Below are 20,880 nucleotides of genomic sequence, written 5' to 3' on the forward strand. Positions count from 1 at the left end.
TCATGGCAGTCGAAGAATGAACTCCACGAACACACAGGCAGCAAGTAAGCAAAGTCTTTATCGAAGGAAAGCAAATAGCTCCCAGGGTTGCTGGGAGGGGGAAGAAGAGCCCCCCTTCTCCATTGTCCTGTAAGGGGGTTTTATTCCAGGAAGATGTGCTCCTCTCCTATTGGCCTTGTTCAATTACCTCTATCAGTCCTTGTCCAATAGGATCTTAGTGGGTGGAAATGTCCCGTAAGTCTCATAGTTTCTTTGCCGTTTTCTTCCCATAAACTGAGTCACAGGGGGGTTAGGGATTAATGCCCATCTGGGCGTAGGTCCACTCCCTCCAGTAAACAGGGCCTGTGGGGATGTTACTCCCTGGAGCCCTTAAGCCAAAAATGTTCATCAATGTCCTTATCAAAGACTGCGTGGAAGCCCAGGCTCCTCCACTGACGACCTGACTTAATATTCTGCCTCATCGCGCAGAAGAAATTCGGCAAGAGACCAAGCGATAGGCAAGAAACAGATTAGTTCAGACAGGACTCTTGGGAGAGATACACGCGGGCAGGTGAGGAGGCTCTGCCCTGAGGAGTAGGGGGCTACATGTTTATAATCCAAGGAAAGTGGGGAGCGGGTAAGGCCCCCTTCTTCCTCATTCTTGAGTAGACACCAGGCTTACATCCCTAGCTCCTCCTTCGTATAGAGCAAGAGAGGACTTGACCCTATAGGGTCAACCTAGGACTGTCCTGGCCTTGGTCAGATCAGCAGAAGGGTGGGAACAGATGCTAAACTCTGTGAAGCGTCTCGGTTTCCGTGTCCTGAGGGTCTCCCCCTGTGGAAGGTCACCTTCCCCTTAAACGCCTGCCCTTGGCCCTGAGGATCACTGTCTGCCTGAACTTGAACGCAGGCCTCCCTTCACTGTCACTGAATCACCGGAAGCGTATCTCCGGCTTTTATTTACGGTTTTAGGGGTAAGCGAGCCTGCTTCGCTCTGCTGGCTTTCTTGAGCTGTCATGAACGTACAGCAGTCACCCAAAGTCCCCTGGGTCTCCCTCTCTATCTGTGGTCCCTCCTGGACGTCCACAACTGCCTGTGAGCTCTCCTACTCCGTCCTTACCAGAATGTCCAGGAAGGGGGCTCCCCACACGCAGGGGGATGAAAACCCACCCCCAAGGCCTTTGCCCCCCGTCTTCTCTCACTCAGAAGCTTCGCAGGGCGCCGGGTGCTGCACCTGTTACCCCCAGGGCCTAGGCCTTTGTTGTTGTCCCCTTGTGCCTGAGCCGCTCCCCTCCTGCTGGTGGGCAGGCTGCCTCCTCCCGGTTCAGGTCTCAGCATGGATGACACCTCCATCCAGAGGCCTTCTCCCTCCCAGACCATCGTGGGAGCACCTGCATGGGGAGCAGGGAGGCAGGGGGGTCCGTGGGCGTGTGCTGCAGTGGCTTTCCAGGGAGCAGGGCACCTCCGCTCATGGCCAAATTAGAGGCAAGTGACATCTCTACGCTTCTGCTCCCCATCAGCAAAGTGGGGGTCACCTCCCGGTCCTCACCTAGCAGAGGCGGGTGAGAGGTGGGGGGGTGCTGGGCACAAGGCAGAGTCCAGGCTGCCTGTGGAATGCGGAGACGGACCACGGGGGACCAGTGCCCAGGGCCACTGGGAGTTGAGGCCCTGGGGCAGAGCCTCCAGCCTGCCCGGAGCCTGGGACCTGGGGGAGAGGAGAGGTCAAGGCCTCTTCCCTTTAGGGACGAGAGACCACATGAGACCAAAAGGGACAAACTCAGGACACAGCCTGGAGGGACAAAGCCACTCTCAAAAGATTACATGTTGGAGTTCCTGTTGTGGCTCAGCGGAAATGAATCCACTAGTTTCCATGAGGATGTGGTGCCATCCCCGGCCTCGCTCGGTGGGTGAAGGATCTGGCATCGCTGTGGCTGTGGTGTAGGCCACAGATTCAGCTCCAATTCAACCCCCAGCCTGGGAACTTCCATGTGCCTCGGGTGCAGCCCTAAAAAGACAAAAAAAAAAAAAAAAAAAAAAAAAAAAGATTACATGCTGTGATGTAAATTACAACAGTCTCCAAAGTGTTAGCTCTTCCTGTGGAGAGCGGATCAGTGGCAGGGCAGGGGCGGGGGGACCACAAGGGCAGCATAAGGGGATTTTGGGGAAGGACCGGACAGCTCTGTATCCCAGTTGTGGTGGTGGTGACACAAATCTTTGTGCAACCCCATTCGTAGAACTGTACACCGAGTGCACGGAAAAGCAGGCGAGACCCAAATGAGGTCTGCAGTTTAGTTAGCAGTGTCGTGTCAGTGTCAGCTTCCAGGGCTTGGCGTTGCATTAGGGTTTTGTAAGATGCCGTCACTAGGGGGAGCTGGGGAAAAGACAAACAGGAACTCTCCCAACTATTTTTGCAACTTTGCTACCAATCTAAAACTACCTCAGGGGTTCCCTGGGGGCCTAGCAGTTAAGGATCCTGCATTGTCACTGCTCTGGCATGGGTTTGGTCCCTGGCCTGGGAACTTCTGCATGCTGCAAGTGTGAGCAAAAAAAAATTTTTTTTAGGAGTTCCCATCCTGCTGAAGCGGAAACGAATCCAACTAGGAACCATGAGGTTGCGGGTTCTTGGCCTCACTGAGTGGGTTAAGGATCTGGGGTTACTGTGAGCTGTGGTGTAGGTCACAGACGCGGCTCGGATCTGGCCGTTGCTGTGGCTGTGGTGAAGGCCAGCGGCTACAGCACCGTTTGGACCCCTGGCCTGGAAACTTCCATATGCCAAGGATGTGGCCCTAAAAAGCAAAAAACTAAAATTAAAAAAAAAATTTTTTTTGTCTTTTTTAGGGCCGCACCTGTGCCATATGGAAGTTCCCAGGCCAGGGGTCCAAACGGTGCTGTAGCCGCTGGCCTTCACCACAGCCACAGCAATGCAGGATCCAAGCAGCATCTGCAACCTACACCATAGCTCATGTCAGTGGTGGATCCGCAAAAACACTGAGCGAGGCCAGGGATTGAACCCACATCCTCATGGATTCCAATAGGATTCGTTTCTGCTGCGCCACCACAGGACTCCCCCCCCTGCCAAGTTTTTTAAATTAAGAACAATAGGACTGAGGCGCGAGCGCGCAGCGTGCTGGGTGCGCAGGCGGCGAATTTGCGGTTTCCGGTTCCGCTGCCCTCTTTCTCCCCAAGGAGGCGGCGGAACAGACGGCGAGGTGCAGGTCTTGGTGAAGACCCCGACAGGTGAGACCCTCACCCTGGAGGTGGAGCCTAGTGATGCCACTGAGAATGCCAGAGCTAAAATCCAGGCTAAGGAGGGCATCCCGCCTGACCAGCAGCGTCTGAATTTGCCGGCAAACAGCTGGAGGATGGCTGACGCTCTCAGGCCACACCGTCCAGAAAGAGTCCACCCTGCCCTTGATGCTTCGTCTGCGAGGTGGCATCATTGAGCCCTCCCTCCGCCGGCTCGCTCAGAAATAGAACTGTGACAAGATGATGTGCCGCAAGTGCTACGCTCGCCGGCACCCCCGCGCTGTGACCTGCGGCAAGAAGTGTGGCCACACCAACAAGCTGCACCCCCAAGAAGAAGATCAAATAAGACCTTTCCACTGGCTTCTCCTGTGTCTGCAGGGCAGCCTCCTGCCCAAGCCCCATGGCCCTGTGGCCTCAATAAAGTTTCCCTTTCATTGATCAAAGCGGTAAAAAGAAAAAAAAAAGAAAAAGAAAACTTCCCAGCCATTATTTACAATAGTCAAGACATAGAAGCAACCTCAATGTCCATCAACAAAGGACTGAGTAGGACTTTCCTGCTCACAACAAAGGACTGAATAAAGAAGATGTGGCACACATATAGGAATATTACTCAGCCATAAAAAGAATGAAATAATGGAGTGTCTGCTGTGGCTCAGCAGGATAAGAACCTGGCGTTGTCTCTGTGGTGGCACAGGTTTCACCCCCGGCCTGGCGCAGTAGGTTAAGGATCTGGCGTTGCTGCTGCTGTGGTGCAGGTCGTAGGTTGCAACTCCAGCTCAGATTCGATTCCTGGCCTGGGAAATTCCATATGACATGGGTGTGGCCAAAAGAAAAGGAATGAAATAATGCCACTTGTAGCAACATGGACTGACCTAGAAATGATCATACAAAGTGAAGGAAATCAGAGAGAAATATCACATGAGATCACTTATGAAAAATTATACGGAAGAACCTACAAAACGGAAAGAAAGAGATTTTGAAATGAAATTTATGGTTACCAAAGGGGAAAAGTGGAGGGGAGGGAAGAATTAGGGGGCTGAGATTGACACATGCACACCTCTGTACATAAGATGGAGGGAGTTCCTGTTGTGGTGCAGTGGAAACGAAGCCGACTAGTATCGATTTGATCCCTGGCCTTGCTTAGTAGGTTAGGAATCCAGCATTGCCACGAGCTGTGGTGGTCGCCAGGTGGCACAGAGTCAGGGCGGCACAAAACAGACAAAGGCCATGTTCTGCGCCTTAGTAGGAGAGAACAGGACAGCAGAGAGTGAGGGCGGTAGCCCTGCGACCTTTGCCACTTGCCTATGCCCAGGGCGAGGAGAGCTGCCAGCAGTGTCTTGGAGTACAGGCTGTGAGGCCCTTGGGTGCACAGGGCCTGGTGGCTCTGACTGCCATGTGCTGGTGTGTTTTTTTCCTGAAGCGGGGGCTGGACCAGCGGCTTTTCGGCAGCTTTTCCTGCCCCCACAGCACCCCCTGCTGGCCTGGAGCTGTTCCTGCAGCCAAGGGCACTCTGGCAGCTACAAGGGCTTCCGTAGTTCCCTTTTTCTTGCCCCAGGGTCTCAGGTGACCGCAAACTGACACCTCCCTTTTTGAGAGTGAAAATGATAAAGAAGAATCTTTCATTTTAAAAGAAGTGCACTTCTGGAATTCCCGTCACGGCGCAGTGGTTAACAAATCCGACTAGGAACCATGAGGTTTTGGGTTCGATCCCTGGCCTTGCTCAGTGGGTTGGGGATCCGGTGTTACCATGAGCTGTGGTGTAGGTTGCAGACGCAGCTTGGGTCTGGCGTTGCTATGGCTGTGGCATAGGCCTGCGGCTACAGCTCCAATTAGACCCCTAGCCTGGGACCCTCCATGTGCCACAGGAAGTGGCCCTAGAAGAGGCAAAAAGACCAAAAAAAAAGTGCATTTCTTTCTTTATTACTGGGATGAAGGATTTAGGTCACTGTAAAATATTTTTTGTTTGTTTTGTCTATTCTAGGGCCGCACCCGAGGCATATGGAGGTTCCCAGGTTCGGGGTCCAATTGGAGCTGTAGCCGCTGGCCTACACCACAGCCACAGCAATGCCAGATCCGAGCCAGGTCTGTGACCTACACCACAGCTCACAGCCACACCGGATCCTTAAACCACTGAGGTGGCCAGGGATCAAAACTGCATCCTCCTGGATGCTAGTCAGATTTATTTCCATTGAGCCACCACCAGAACTCCCAGAAAATGTTTTTTTTCTTAACAAATTATTTTTAACCTTTTGACCTGTAAGAGTCTGTCTCCTTTTCTTTTCTTTTTTTTTTGGCTGTGCCTGCAGCTTGTGGATGTTCTCAGGCCAGGGACTGACCCAGTGCCACAGCAGGGATCCCTAACCCGCTGCACCAGGAGGGAACTCCTGAAGTAGTCTCTTTGAAAAGAGTTTTACAAGTTCTCTATCGGCATTATGCCTGAGGCGCAGTTAAGAATGTGGTCTTTGGAACCCACGGGAATGCTTCTGTGGATTCAAGCTCAGTCCATGAACCTTGGGTTGGACGAAGTTGGCATCTGACCTCCTCCCCCCGGCCTCTCCAGCTCTTAGGAGAACCATGTCTTACTTCCCTTTGGGCCTCATCCCCCCCCCTCCCCCGGGAGTTTCATTTCCCAGCAAACCTGTGATTGAATCACTGTGTGTGCCTGTCTGCCTCCTGTCTGTCATGGCCATCCTGGTTTTCACCCAGATCTTCAGCTGCTCCGCCAGCCTGAGTCATTCACTCCCCAGCTATCAGTGTGCCGGGCACGGTGAGAATACGGCTCAGGAGGAGCAGACCGGGGCCCATGCCCACCTGCATCATGACCCAGACACAACTGTGGTGAGAGCTGTGGAGGGGACGTGCTGGGCGTCTTCGGGAATCGAGGTGGAGCTGGAGGGACGCTGAGTGAGGGAGAGAGGTCCAGGGCCCGTCAGAGCGAGCAGAGCACGGGAGCCAGATCCTGCAGGGTCTGGCCCCGGTGAGATGGGGTCAGATGGGGCGGGCAGAGGGGAGCCCTCTGGCTTGTCTCGGGGTGGCACCTGCAGGCATTACTGATGAATCAGATGGGGGCTCTCGTTGTTAACAGCACCTCGCTGTGTCAGTCCTTAGAAGGTACTGTCGTCGTCCAGGGGACAAAGTGACGAGGCAGACAGGACCCATGCGGGGCTCCCCTTGCTTGTGACTTGTGACACCGCCAAGGACGGCTGGTGGGCTGCATTCCCTGTCTGCCATCCTGAGCGCACCTTTCTCCTTGTTCAGTCTCGGCAGCAGAGAGAAATCCTCAGGAACTAATGCTTCGCCTCTTCTTGTGCTGCCCCTTCTGAGGGCAGTTTACCCAAGCAAGACCGCCTTCCACAACACTGTAAATCAAATGTACTTTATTTTTAAAAAAGAATCTATGTAAACATACCAGCCAAGAAAAATGTAAAACCAAAACAAAACAAAAAACCCCCCAAAACACTTCATTCCAGACCATGATGAGTTTTTCCTCTCAGTATGTCGCTTGTGTTTCAAGAAATACCTGTTGGGTTTTTTTTTTTCCTGCTGTGCCTGTGGCATATACAGAAATTCCCAGGCCAGGGACTGAACCAGAGCCACGGCAGTGACGAGGTTCCTTAACTGCTAGGCCACCAAGGAACTCCAAGCTATAGCTGTTTTGTTTGTTTGTTTGTCTTTTCTAAGCCCGCACCTGTGGCATATGGAGGTTCCCAGGATAGGGGTCTAATTGGAGCCACAGCCACCGGCCTACACCACAGCCACAGCAATGTAGGATTCGAGCTGCATCTTCGACCTACACCATAGTTCACAGCAACCCTGGATCCTTAACCCACTAAGCAAGGTCAGGGATCAAACCCTCAACCTCATGGTTGCTAGTCGGATTTGTTAACCACTGAGCCACGATGGGAACTCTAAGCCATAGCTGTTTTTATAGTAAGATTTCATTTGCACACAGCCTGTACTTTTGTTTAGTGTTGTTTGTGGCTGCTTTTGCACCAAAAGACAGAGTAGTTTCGAGATCATGCATCCTGCCAGCCTTTTGACTCTCTGGCCCTTTAAAGACTTTGCTGACCCCTGTCCTAGAGCACGGCAGGTCCACACCAAGCTGTCTGACTCCAGGACCCACCTCTTCACCCATGGTCCAAGATTCCTAAGTTCTGGCTTGAAGGTAAGAAGCCACGAGGTGCTCACTGCCTCATTCACACGTTTGAAGACTTGGTACCCAACATCGTGTGTATCCAAGGCGACTTCTGGATGCCCGAGGCTGCCCTTGGATGTCCTGTGCACTCCTGAAAACTCTAAGCAGCTCTTGTGTTCTTGGCTGCGGAATGAAGAACAAGGCCCAGGGTGACTGGTGGGGCGCTCCTCTTAACCTTTAATAGACACTGTCCCCATTCCGGTTTATTCTAGAAAGTGGGGGCGCTCTGGACCCCAGCAGCAGATGGTCTGCAGGGGGCACCTTTGACAACCGGGCCTCCCTCCCAGCTCTTTACTGACTTAGGCAGAGGCGGAAGGACCAGGTCTCCAAGACGTTGAGAGCGCTACTTCATCAACCGCAGAGAGCGACGGCAAGCGACACAGAAGCAACCTAAGCTGTGCACTTGTTGTGGTCTATCACCTAGAGGACCACCTTACAAAACGGATTAAAATCAAGCTCAGAGCCCGTTGTATCTGCAAGGGATCTTTAAGACGCCACGCTGTCCGGGTGAAAGAAAATTCCAATGCGAGTCATTCACACAGATGACCGAATGGTTCATTTTGAGGAGAAAGAAACATGTAATACTGTGATAGTGAAATAGTAGATAGGGTTAGTTCTCCCATTAGCCGCCTATGGTCTGTGGTCAGACGTGTTAGCCACTGCACACTGGCCCGCCCTCCACTGGCCTTCTAAAGGAGGTACTCCCAAGCCACGTCTTCTTTTTTTCTTTTTCTTTTTTTGGCAGCAGCAGTGGCATGTGGGGAAGTTCCAGGGCTATGCACTGGAACCCGTGTCATAGCTGGAAACAGAGCTACAGCAGTGACAACGCGGGATCTTTAACCCTCTGAGCCACAGAGAACTCCCCAAGCCACTTTTCTTTATCTCAGTCCTAACATCATACGCATAACATGTCTATTTTCAAAGACAAAGGGAAATGTATAAAGTTGTTTTCAGATGGAATGCTTTTCCAATAAAATAAATTTATTAATATATAAATTATAAACCAAACATTGGTAGTCATATATAGACATGTTTGCTGTAGACAAGATTGTGAGGTCATACTTTCAAATATATATATCAGAATTGCAACTTCAGAGTTAGCTGCAATAAATCAATACATTTTCTCAGAAGTTGTGTAATTTCCTTCAATTTCTAATCTGTTATATGGAAAGTTTAATAAAATTTTAAATAATTTACCATCTCAAGTAAAAGTAGGGACACAGCTGAAATGAATCTGACTAGAAACCATGAGGTTGTGGGTTCAATCCCTCACCTTGCTCAGTGGGTTAAGGATCTGGGGTTGCCGTGAGCTGTGGTGTAAGTTGCAGATGTGGCTTGGATCTGGTGTTGTTATGGCTGTGGTGTAGGCCAGCAGCTGTAGCTCCGATTAGACCCCTAGCCTGGGAACCTCCGTATGTCAAGGGTGTGGCCTTAAAAAAAGCAAAATAATAATAATAATAATAAAGTAAGAGTTCCCATCATGGCTCAGCAATTAACGAACCTGACTAGTATCCATGAGGACTCAGGTTTGATCCCTGGCCTTACTCGGTGGGTTGAGGATCCCGACGTTGCCGTGAGCTGCGGTGTAGGTCGCAGATGCCACTCAGATCTGCTGTTGCTGTGGCTCTGGCAGGCCATCGGCTACAGCTCAGACTGGACCCCTAGCCTGGGAACCTCCATATGCTGCAGGTGTGACCCTAAAAAGACAAATAACAATAATAATAATAATAATAAAGTAAAAGTAAGCTATGGAAAACTGAATCACTATTGGGATCAAATTAACAAGGCTTTAAAGGCTCAGTTTTCTTAAGTGTATACAAGTATGCAAATCTTGAAAAGATATTACTATTAGTTGAGCCGTAAAATAAATAAGTTCTGCCACAGTGCATACATAAATTCATTTATTTTGCTTCCTGGTCCCTACCCGCACAAACCCCACACCAAGTAGCTTTCAAGTCTGAACTGGAAGACATAGAAAATCATGTATCCTGGAGTTCCCTGGTGGCTCGGCAGGTTAAGGATCTGGTGTTGTCACTGCTATAGTTTAAGCCACTGCTGTGGCACAGGTTCTTCTCCTGACCCCAGAACTAACGCATGCCACAGGGCAGAAAAGAAAAAAGAAAAAGAAAATCTTATATCCTATGTGAGATGAAGACGTGAGAAATGAAGTGTGCAAAAAATTACTTGAAAATTCCAAACTCCAACATCGTGCATGTCTATTAACAGCACTTTCAATTGATAATTTCAGACCGCGTCCTCTTGCAGCGCTGTGCGGCAGACTCACACCTGAGGTCTTTCGCTGCAACAGGGAAAGTGGTCTTCTGTCCGAAACACGACGGGGGGCTCGTATCCCGTCAGCTGGGATTTGCTGGAGGGCGCCTTGTTGAAGAAGGACGGCACGTTAATTGTGTGCAGGAGTTTCCGGAATGTACTAGGGAAAGTCCCCAGCTCGGCCTCCGCCCTGGCGACATGCTCCTCCATCCTGGCCACGCTGGCGCCGATCATCCCCACGAAGGCCTCGAGCCGGTCGATCTTGCTGTAGACCCGACGCATCTCGGTGGCCTTAGCGTAAATGCGAGGCACGCCTTCGCTAACCACGTGGGAGGAGTCGCCGCGCAGCATGTCGAGCATACCCACAAACTCGTCCACCCTGGTGAGCAGATCCTCCAGGCTCGCGTCCAAGGCCTCGACCTCGGGGCGCGCCCCGGCGCTGGGCAGCAAGCAGGTGGCGTAGCCGGCGGCTGCGCGGCGCAGCAGCGGCAGGTCCCGGCCCGGCGCGCCCAGCTCGGGACCCTCGTCCTCCCACGGCCCAGAGGCGCTGCTGTGGCTCTGGGACACGTTGCCGCTGTCCCCGCTCCAAGAAGCTACCTGGGGATCCGCCTCCTCTGCCGCTGGCACCTCCAGCGGCCGCAGGCACCCAACCGGGTCACCCTCCATGGCGCGCGACGCCCAGACTTCCACCCACTTCCGGTCTCAGCGCGCATGCGCACGCATGGCACGCAGCCACACTTCCGGCCTCCACGCGCGCACTTTGCGCCGCGCAATCCCCTTGTTTCTGGTCCCTTGCCCGCCGCAGGCACGTGCGCGCGCCCGCGCCACCTCCGCTTGCAGCGGCCGGAGCACTCAGGCCCCGCGTATACGTTCATGCTCAGAACCCTTTTTTATATTTTTGATGCTGCGCCTGCATATAGAAGGTCCCCCGCTAACAGTCAAATCAGAGCTGCAACTGGGACCTGTGCGACAGCCATAGCAACACGGATCTGGGCGGCATCTTCGACCTACATGGCGACTTACGGCAACACTGGATACTTAACTCACGGAGCAAGGCTAGGAATCACACCTGCATCCTTTTGGTTTTTTTTAATTATTTTTATTTTTATTTTATTTTATTTTTCAAACCTGCATCCTTACAGAGACAAGGATAGGTCCTTAACCCACTGAGTCACAACGGGAACTCTCAGAACCCTTTTTAAAAATATGAAAGTATAACGAATACAATAAATGAATCTTAAATGTACACATGGATGGAATTCTCGCTGTGGTGCAGTGGGTTAAGGGCTTGGCTTTGTCTCTGCAGTGGCAGGTGTTCAATCCCTGGCCCAAGCACTGCGTTAAGAATCCAGTGTTGCTTTCTCATAGCTTGGATTCGATCCTGGCACAGGAACTTCCATATGCAGTAGGTATAGTTTAAAAAAAAAAAAGTACACATTTATTGTTTTGTTCATATCCATACAACCATGTAACCTCCAACCAGGTCAAAATATAATACTGAGGCACAAGGTGGGTAGGCTCCAGGTTAGACTTTTACAGCCAGCCTCCTGTTTATTCTTTGAGATAGACTAGGAACAATGAGGTTGCGGATTTGATCCCTGGCCTCAAACAGTCGGTTAAGGATCTGGGTGCTGCCCTGAGCTGTGGTGTAGGTTGCAGATGCGGCTCGGACCTGGCATTGCTGTGGCTGTGGAGTAGGCTGGCAACAACGGCTCCAATTCAACCCCTAGCCTGGGAACCTCCATATGCCGAAGGTGTAGCCCTGAAAAGACAAAAAATAAAAAAATTTTAAAAATAACAACAGAACAGAGTAAATAAATGGACTTTGTCTCCTGTGGACATTTTTTTTTTGTCTTTTCTAGGGCTGCTCCCATGGCACATGGAGTTCCCAGGCTAGGGGTCTAATTGGAGCTGCAGCCACTGGCCTACGCCAGAGCCACAGCAACACGGGATCCGAGCCACGTCTGCAACCCACACCACAGCTCGCGGCAACGCCAGATCGCCAACCCACTGAGCAAGGCCAAGAATCGACCCCGAAATCTTACGGTTCCTAGTCAGAGTCGCCAAACACTGTGCCACGATGGGAACTCCTCCTGTGGGCACTTTTAAGCAAAGGTAGTGGCAGGGCCAGACCAGAGAACAGCTAATTCCTGCTTGGGCAAACATCGAAAGGTCACATACTTCCCATGCTCAGGGTTAGGGAGACCCCAACATCACATGTGCATCAAGACCATGAGGGGTCAGGAAGGAAGGGGATGCTAGGCCATAATAACTTGTGCTAACCGTCCCATAAGCACTTGCGCTGGAACCCATTTTGACTAAAAGATGGGCACACATTGAGGAGGGCCCTGGCTCTGATCAGGTGTGAGAAATAAAAACAAAATTGGCCAAAGGAAAACAAAGACTCAGAAGAACTGCTCCATATATGTGATTTAAATCACCCCTCTGCCACCTTCCCACACTTCTTTGGCTGTGTATTACTGCCTTGCTTCTGTCTTAAATAAACTGCTTCTCTGTGTGTTCTCCCACATGTTTCGCTGTGCGTTTAACAAACTTTGTAACTTTGGATCCGGCGTCTCTGTGAGCTGTGGTGTAGGTTGCAGACTCAGCTCGGATCCTGAGTTGCTGTGGCTCTGGTGTAGGCTGGTGGCTGCAGCTCTGATTAGACCCCTAGCCTGGGAACCTCCATATGCTGCAGGGGCGGCCCCAGAAAAGGCAAAAAGACAAAAAAAAAATTCACACTAATGGCCCAGCAATTCATCTTCTGAAATGGTACACTAAAGAAAAAAGTCTAAAAGAAGAAGAGAAAATAACTCTATGTAGAAAGATGTTCACAGTCGTTTGGAAATAATGCACATGGCCCACCAGAATACTGTTAGGTATTAGGACACATGCATAAAGTGAAATATTCTGTAGGCCTTAAAGGAATGTGACTCACTAGAAATGGAAAAGGCAATTCACTGAAAAATGATCAGCCAGCTTTGTGGTTAATGTGATTAAAGTAATAAAGATACACCATTTTTCATTCTTCAAAAAAATAAAATAAACTTTATAACTTTTTTACAGTTTTTGCCTCCTCCAAACATTCTTGCTTTTGGAGTTCCCATCATGGCTCAGTGGTTAACAAATCCAACTAGGAACCATGAGGTTACAGGTTCAATCCCAGGCCTTGCTCAGTGGGTTAAGGATCTGGTGTTTAATGAACTTTGTAACTTTGGATCCGGCATTTCCGTGAGCTGTGGTGTAGGTCGCACCACAGCAATGACAATGTCAGATCCTTAAATTAAGCACTAGGGAACTCCTGTATAACGTGCCTTAAAATGAAGAAGATTCCTAGGAAATGCCCCCAGTCTATCCTCTATCCTGTGTACCACTAGCTCTGTGGATGCTATTTTATTCGAATTCATTGCACTACATTTGCCAAGCCCCCATCTCCGCTGGCACCAAGCTAGCTGCTGTACATAAGCCTGCAGTCCTCACAACCCTCAGCAAGGAAAATGCCTCACCCAGTAACAGGCGAACGTGAGGGCCAGAGGGAGGAAGGCACGGAGAGGGCTTGAGACCAGGGCCGAGGGGACAGACTTCCTGCTCTGCCCGCTGCTCAAGGCACCCCAAGGCCCTGGGTCTTCTTTAGGAGGGCCGGGCGGGGGTCTCTGAGACCCCGTTCACGTGATGTGGGTGAGCCAGCACCAAGGGCCAAGGACCACCACAGTGCAGATCCACAAATCACCAGCAGGGGGCACCGGCAAACCAGCCCTGGCACCTACCAACTGAAGAGTAAACAAATACCAATACCTCAGAAGCGAGGCCCGGGAAGTTTGTACCCAGACGGCCACCAGGGTCTAGGAAGCTCTGACTGTGCCAGGCACTGGGCAGGGCATGGAGGAAACGGCCACAAGGCTTTTGGGTGCTCCTGAGCTTGGTGCTCCTCCAACTTTGCTGGCTTGGGCATCAGCTGGAGGCCCAGCTTGTTCAAGGGCCTGAGCCCCTACTTTTACCACGTTTCCTGGTGGTTCTGATGTAACTCGTTTGAGAATTCCTGGCTCATCCACTGGTTCTCAAAATGTGACCCTCGGATCCCTTGCGTGGTGCAGAGCGTTCAGCCAGCAGCAGTGTTTAAAGTTTTGAGTTCAAAAAGAAATTAAATTGCATCTAAGTTAGAAGGACAATGGAGTTCCCGTCGTGGCTCAGTGGTTAACGAATCCAACTAGGAGCCATGAGGTTGTGGGTTCGATTCCTGGCCTTGCTCAGCGGGTTTAAGGATCCGGTGCTGCCGTGAGCTGTGGTGTAGGCCGGTGGCTACAGCTCTGCTTTGATCCCTAGCCTGGGAACCTCCATATGCCACGGGAGCGGCCCTAGAAAAGACAAACACACACACACACACACACACACACACACACACACACACACGAAGGACATTCACATTTTTTTTTTTTTTGGTGGTACCTACACATGTGGAAGTTCCCAGCCAGGTTCTAACCCCATCCCCACCCCCCCAGCGGTGGACACGTGGAGACCCAGCAGGCCCCCTGCCCCATGTGGACGCAGAGGGAGAGCCTGGCCCTCAGGGTGGTGGGGAGACAGCTCAGGGGACTCCGCCGAGGGCGCAGCACCAGCCTGGCCCATCACAGGATTCTCCTTTGGACTCGCTGCCTCTCTCCAGGTCTCCTGGATCACCGTGCCGATCACTCGGGGAGCAGGGAAGGGCCAGTTCCACTCTTGCGCTGGGCAATTACTTCCCTCTTGGGCCGAGATTCCAGGGAGGAGAAATGTCCCAAGGGGGATGGATATGAACCGGGGACCCCATCAGCACAAAGGAGGAGGGGTGCACCCCAGGGCGGAGCATCTCAGGGTTCACTCACTTTGTTTTTTCTTTTGTTTAGGGCGCATCTGCAGCATAGGGAGGTTCCCAGGCTAGGGGTTGAATTGGACCTGCAGCTGCCGGCCTACACCACAGCCACAGCCATGTGGGATCTGAGCCGCATCTGTGACCTACTCCACAGCTCACGGCAACGCCAGAACCTTAACCCAGTGAGTGAGGTCAGGGATCAAACCCACGTCCTCATGGATATTGGTTAGATTTGTAATGTGCTGAGCCACAACAGGAAGTCGCAGGGTTTATTCGCTTTCAACTAAGCTTTTGTGGTTATGGGAGGAGGACCGGGACATCAGGTGGGGGCTGCTCCCCCACCTGCTTAAGTTTCACCAGCTGCCAGGGCTGCCCCTGCTGGAGTAACTCACCAGCAAGCCCTACAAGAGCAGGTGCCCGTCCCTGGGAGCCCCTCGGAGGAGGGGCTGTATTTCTAAGAGAGGTTAGAGAGGACCCGTTAAGAAAATATGCTGATGCACGTTAAAGTGGGAGGAAGACTATTCGGGGTGATTGCGGTAGCGGGGAGACTATAGACTCATCTCTGGATGTGATGGGGACAGCTGGGTTTATAGCCAGGGAACAGTGTAGGGTCAGGGGATGGAGCAGCACTAACGGGGGAGGCAGGCCTCAGACGTACACATCATGGTGAGAGCTGAGGACCTGGTCAGATCCCGAAAGCCAGGAGATGACCTAGTGATTCCTGTGTGGAAGGAAGGTCAAAATGGAGTTGGTATGGCTCAGAGTCTCGAAAGTGGAGCCAAGAGGCCACTGAGGAAGTAGGACCAGGCACGGCTGGGCGTGGGTGGAATCTGACCTTTTGACCTCTCACTGTCCTAAAGAAGCATCCGGAACAGCCGGAACAGAAACTCAAGCTACTCATCGGAACCTCACGCGGCAGTGACTCCTGACGGCCTGTCTCCTCACCGGGCCGTTACCCTCAGGCAACGCGTGATTCCTTAGGGACACGTGTTTCCTGACTTCTATCAGAGTCAACCCCAATTCTCACCCGGCAACCTGACCACCGAGTGGCCTTGGCCTCTCTCTCTGAGATCTCCCTTCCCTGGAACATGCTTTTGGTTTTACCTGAATCTGAATTACAGTTCTTTTTTTTAGGGCCACTCCTGCGGCACATGGAGGTTCCCAGGCCAGGGGTCGGATCGGAGCTGGAGCCGCCGGCCTACGCCACAGCCACAGCACCGTGGGATCCGAGCCGCACCTGTGACCTACACCATAGCTCCCGGCAGTGCCAGATCCTTAAGTGAGTGAGGCCAGGGATTGAACCCGCGTCCTCATGGATGCTAGTTGGATTCGTTACTGCTGAGCCACAATGGGAACTCCCAGCAGACAGTTACTCTGTGGGTAAATAACTAATTTCGCAGACCAAGTCTTAACTTTATTAAAAACTTGGCAGAAGTTGCATTTCCCTGGAAAGCTAGTTTCTTCTCCAAAGGAAGCTGTGATGTGCAACATGCAGAAGGACTTTCTTTCTGTCCCTAATTAGGTCAGGGGCGTTTTTCTTGCCACCTGCCAGGCTCGGGCACCCCAGGGTGTCCTTTGCAGCCTGGAGATCCTGTGGCGTCCTGGTGTAACAAGAGCAGAGAAGCAGAGCAGGGAGCGGCAGGAGCTGGGAGGGAATGTTTGCTGCGGGCTCCAGCATGGCTCTTCTGCACGGGCTCGTCTGGGAAAGAAATGTCCTCCCGCCTCAGCACTGCTGCTCCCCCAGAGCCGTCTAACGCTGGTGGCACGTGGTCAGGAGGCGTGGAGGACGAGACCTCTGCCCTCGCCCGGGGCCACGCACATTATTAGGGCCTCCAGCCTTCCCCTCTGAGCTCCCGGGGGTCACCCACGGCCCGCGGGCACTGCCCACCTCAATGCCCTGGGCCCCTCCCAAGTCCAGTTTTGAGAGGTCAGATGAGGAACCTGAACAAGTTTGCTACACCTTAAGCTGGATAAGGAGGAGCCACTCAAACACACAAGTGCCCTAGGCAATCCCCACTCAGGAGGCCCCACCCGCCAGGAGCTCAGAAGGCCCTCTGCTTCTGCTGAAGGGGATAGGCAGCCAGGAAGAGGGTGTTTCCTGTGGGTCCAGCCCTGTTGGGGGGTTGGGAGGTTCTGAGAGAGCCAGAATGTACAGGGGGGGCAGGCCAGGTGCCCGCCTATGCCACAGCAATGCCAGATGCAAGCCCTGTCTGTGACCTGCACCACAGCTCACAGCAACGCCAGATCCTCGATCCACTGAGCGAGGCCAGGGATGGAACCTGTATCCTCATGGATACTAGCTGGATTTGTTACCGCTGAGCCACGACAGGAACTCCCCAAGCAGGTTTGAAAACAGTGCGACACCATTATTTTATGGTGGCCCAGAAAGAGACAGTACTTGCCCAAGGTGACAGATTAAGCAAGTGGCAGAGCCAGGAGTGGAACTAGCGCTCTGACCCCAACCCACTTTTTTTTTTTTTTAAGGGTTGCACCTGCAGCATATGGAAGTTCCCAGGCTAGGGGTTGAATCGGAGCTGTAGCTGCCAATCTACACCACAGCCACAGCAACACCAGATCCGTGCCATGTCTGCGACCTACACCACAGCTCACGGCCACGCAGCATCCTTAACCCACTGAATGAGGCAGGGACCGAACCCACATCCTCATGGATGCTAGTGAGGTTTTTAACCCACTGAGCCATGACGGGAGCTCCGTGAATCCACCCTAATCTGCCGTGCTGGTTAGTGTCTGGTGAAGACGTAGAGAAACTCTGGAACGGGGGGACCGGGGTAGGACAGACGCCTGCATTCAGGCTCCCTGACCCCACCCAGCCCCCGGGGATGCCTCACCTCTCTCCTCAGGCCAGATATGGTCCATCACAGCCCATTTTTAGAATCCTCTAGAGCCGGAAACTCCGTCTGTGCTTACGGCCGCATCCCTCCATAGCCTCCGCAGCACCCCGGACTGTTACCTGCTGAAGACTAGGCTGCCGGGAGGAGAGGCGCTGCTGCGGGTGTGGCAAGTGCTCTGCTGCGTCGGTTCAGTGCTCCTGAGCCAGCTCCCGAGAGGCTTTTCCGCCCGACTTTGCTCACCTGAACAATGAGGATAATAAAACGACCTCGAATTTGTGACAAGGAGGTAAAGTATGTTAAGTACCTGACCCCAAAAGGCGCTGAAAAAACAGCCTTTTGTTCTTATTTTCACACACCCACTGCCCTGAGGCTACAGGACCTCAGAAGTGGGGTTCACAGCAGAGATAGGATGCACGCATGTGCAGATTCCACTTTTGGCGTGGCCAGGGATAGAACCTGCATCCTCATGGTTCCTAGTTAGGTTCCTTGACCACTGAGCCATGAAGGGAACGCCGAGTGATCTTAAAATCTGAACTATTCCATCCTATTCATATCCTAAGACTGATTTCCCTCTTCATGACTTTGCTGAGAGCAAAGGTAACGATCCCAATTACCACCTATTAAAAAAAAGGAAATGTATTTCTCTGAGCTACAAGCACGTTGCCTTAACAGAGTCCGTACTCAAAGCCAGGGGCTCCCGCAGCACCCCCATACTTCTATCTGCTGCCACCACCATTTGACAGTGCCACACAGCCACCTGTCTGGCCGGGAAAGGGACCGTGGAGGTTAGGGCTCCTGGAGAGGGATGTGCAGACAGGCCTTCAGCCCTCAGCCCTGCGGACCCAGGCCTGTGCGGCTGCATCCACAAACGGTCCTGGGTACTGTTCCCTGGTTAAGCCATGGCACAAGACACAATCACCCCTTTAACAAGCAAGGATGAGAGCCAAGGGGCAGTGTGGCAACTGGCTGCTGCAGTTCCACTCTTTTTTCTTTTGATTTTTAGGGTGGCACCTGCAACATATGGAGGTTCCCAGACTAGAGGTCGAGTCGGAGCTCTAGCTGCTGGCAGCAGTGTGGGATCCGAGCCATATCTGCGACCTACATCACAGCACACAGCAACACCAGTTCCTTACACTGAGTGAGGCCAACGATTGAACCCGCAACCTCATGGATCCCGCTTCATTAACCACTGAGCCACGACGGGAACTCCCTGCAGTTCCACTTCTGGCAGATGTCTCAGGCAGGCCAAGGAGGCAAGGCCAGAGGTGGGTGGGGCTCTCATTCCCCCACACTGCGATCACAGCAGTGACACCTGCACCTTCATTTCGCACCCTTACTGTCCATTTTCCACAAGCACACGTGTGAAAGTGTGCTGACCTCCAAGCTTCCCACGGTTCTCCATCACTCGGCTTCTCAAAAGGCTTGAGTAAACCGCCTTTAACTTCAGAGGGCCTGGCGACCCCAACCAGCTGTAAAGCCTTTACTCAGGAACCTGCTAGAAATGGCCCTTGACTACAGGATTAGAATCTGCATTTTAATAAGACCTCCGCGGTTCAGATGCACTTTAAATTTTTTTTTTTTTTTTTTTTGGTCTTTTTGCCATTTCTAGGGCCGCTCCCACGGCACATGGAGGTTCCCAGGCAAGGGGTCTAATTGGAGCTGCAGCCGCCAGCCTACGCCAGAGCCACAGCAACGCAGGATCCAAGCCTCGTCTGCAACCTACACCACAGCTCACGGCAACGCCCGATCCCTAACCCCCTGAGCAAGGCCAGGGATCGAACCCGCCACCTCACGGTTCCTAGTCGGAGTCGGAGTCTTTAACAACTGAGCCACTACAGGAACTCTGGGTGCACTTTAAATTTGAGTAGCACTGCTCTAGCAGCTTGGGACACAGCCAGAAGCAGGTGACCATTCAGAATGCACCAAGAGGAGTTTTCCTGTGGCAAAGCTGTTTAAAGATCCAGCGTTGTTACTGCAGGGGCTCTGGGTCACTGCTGCGGGAGAAGTGTATGAGTGTGTTTGATTCCTGGCTGGGGAAGGAACGTCCACATGCTGGAGGTGCGGCCAAAGAAAACCAAAACCAAAACCACAACAGAATATGCACCATGTATCTCTTGGCAGCAGGGACCCTAGAGCAGAACTCAGGTTCACACGGACCCCAGGTGGAGAAGCATGGACCCAGAGGGTCAAGTTCAAGCTCTTCAGAGTCACATCAAGACCTCCCCAACCACGCCTCCCACCCCCGTCGCTGGCTCCCTGGCTCCGTGCTCTCCCCAAACATCCAAAGCCCTCTCTGCAGCCAGTAGACCCGCGTCAGTTCTGAACTCCGAGTCCCTGGACTTGAATTTGCACTTATGCTTCCAGGCCCAGACCAAGAGTCCCTGGGTCTGAAAGCTTTTGTCCCCAGTGCTCAGTTGACTCCTTCCTCACTGCTCCCGTCGCAGCGTAAATACTAGGCATTCACATCTCTTTGATTGCTCACAGCAGTTCTGGTTAACATTTCTGACCCCAAACTAATCACTACCAGGCCGCTCTCTACTTTCATCATTTGCCTCCGCTTGACAAAGGATGTCTGCCCTCGCAGGCAACAAGCCCCAGAGCCCCGGCTGAATCCTCACACACCAGCATCCAGCCCTTGGCACTTCCCTTCAGAACACAGCGCCCTGTGCCTGCAGGGACCATGCCACCCCAAGTGCCCCAGGTTCCCTCACACCCACCCTTGCCTCGCCCACAAGGATCAGTTTTCAGCACTGCAGCCAGTCGGCCTGGGCAGCTGGTCAGATCTGGTCACTCCTCTGCTTAAGCCCTCAGGTCCGCATGGGGCTGTCCCTGGCAGGGGGAGGATGGCTACTTCGGGGCACCTCTTGCTCCCTCCCTCACCGCCCAGGGCCCAGGCTGCTGTCCCCTCTGCCCTCTGTCCCCTCTGCCTGAGCACTCTTTGCCTAGATATCCCTGTGTCTATCTCAAATGTCACTGTGTTACAGATGTCACTGAACAGCCTCTGTAAAACCACGTGCCCCCCATGCCCCATCTGCCAACGCCCTCTCCTCTCTTTCTGTAGGACTTAACCACCAGCCACATCACTCCCCCGCTGCCTTACGGGGGTTGGGCACTGTTCTAAGTGTCTTAGGAATATCAGATCCAAGTGTACAAGCACTTTGTTCCCTGATATACCCCAGGAACCGTGGGCACTCAATTTGTGTGTCAAGTCAAGGACCAGCACGGGGACCCAGGACTATAACAATGTGTGCACAGGTCTGTCTCAACTAGAAGGCTTCTTCTGGAAATTCCTAGTACCCAGCAGAGTCTGGAGGGGCATATGGCCGCAGTGAAGGTTAACCGGATGCACTTCAGCTCCTGAAGGCAGGGGCCAGACCAGATGCCTTCACAAGGCCCCTGCCTGCTCTGCCTATGCCCCACTCTTGTTACGGCTCCTGCAGAGTTAACCTCCCTCTGGGCGACAGGCTTTTGAACACATTTCCTAAATC

At 52.6% G+C, this 20,880-nt stretch overlaps 1 protein-coding gene and 1 pseudogene across 1 annotated transcript; one reads left to right on the forward strand and one right to left on the reverse strand.

The window, feature by feature from the left end:
* LOC100621781 lies at positions 3,021–3,869 on the forward strand (annotated as a pseudogene).
* On the reverse strand, positions 8,226–10,397 carry BLOC1S4 (biogenesis of lysosomal organelles complex 1 subunit 4). Its single transcript, XM_003356845.4, has one exon. It carries the CDS (start codon positions 10,355–10,357, stop codon positions 9,701–9,703), a length of 657 nt encoding a protein of 218 aa, XP_003356893.2. The 5' UTR covers positions 10,358–10,397; the 3' UTR covers positions 8,226–9,700.

This window comes from Sus scrofa, chromosome 8 (assembly GCF_000003025.6).
Source record: "Sus scrofa isolate TJ Tabasco breed Duroc chromosome 8, Sscrofa11.1, whole genome shotgun sequence".
Classification (NCBI taxonomy): domain Eukaryota; kingdom Metazoa; phylum Chordata; class Mammalia; order Artiodactyla; family Suidae; genus Sus; species Sus scrofa.

Excerpts from the sequence above, each read along its gene's own strand:
- BLOC1S4 (XM_003356845.4), bottom strand. The coding sequence starts at position 10,357 with ATGGAGGGTGACCCGGTTGGGTGCCTGCGGCCGCTGGAGGTGCCAGCG.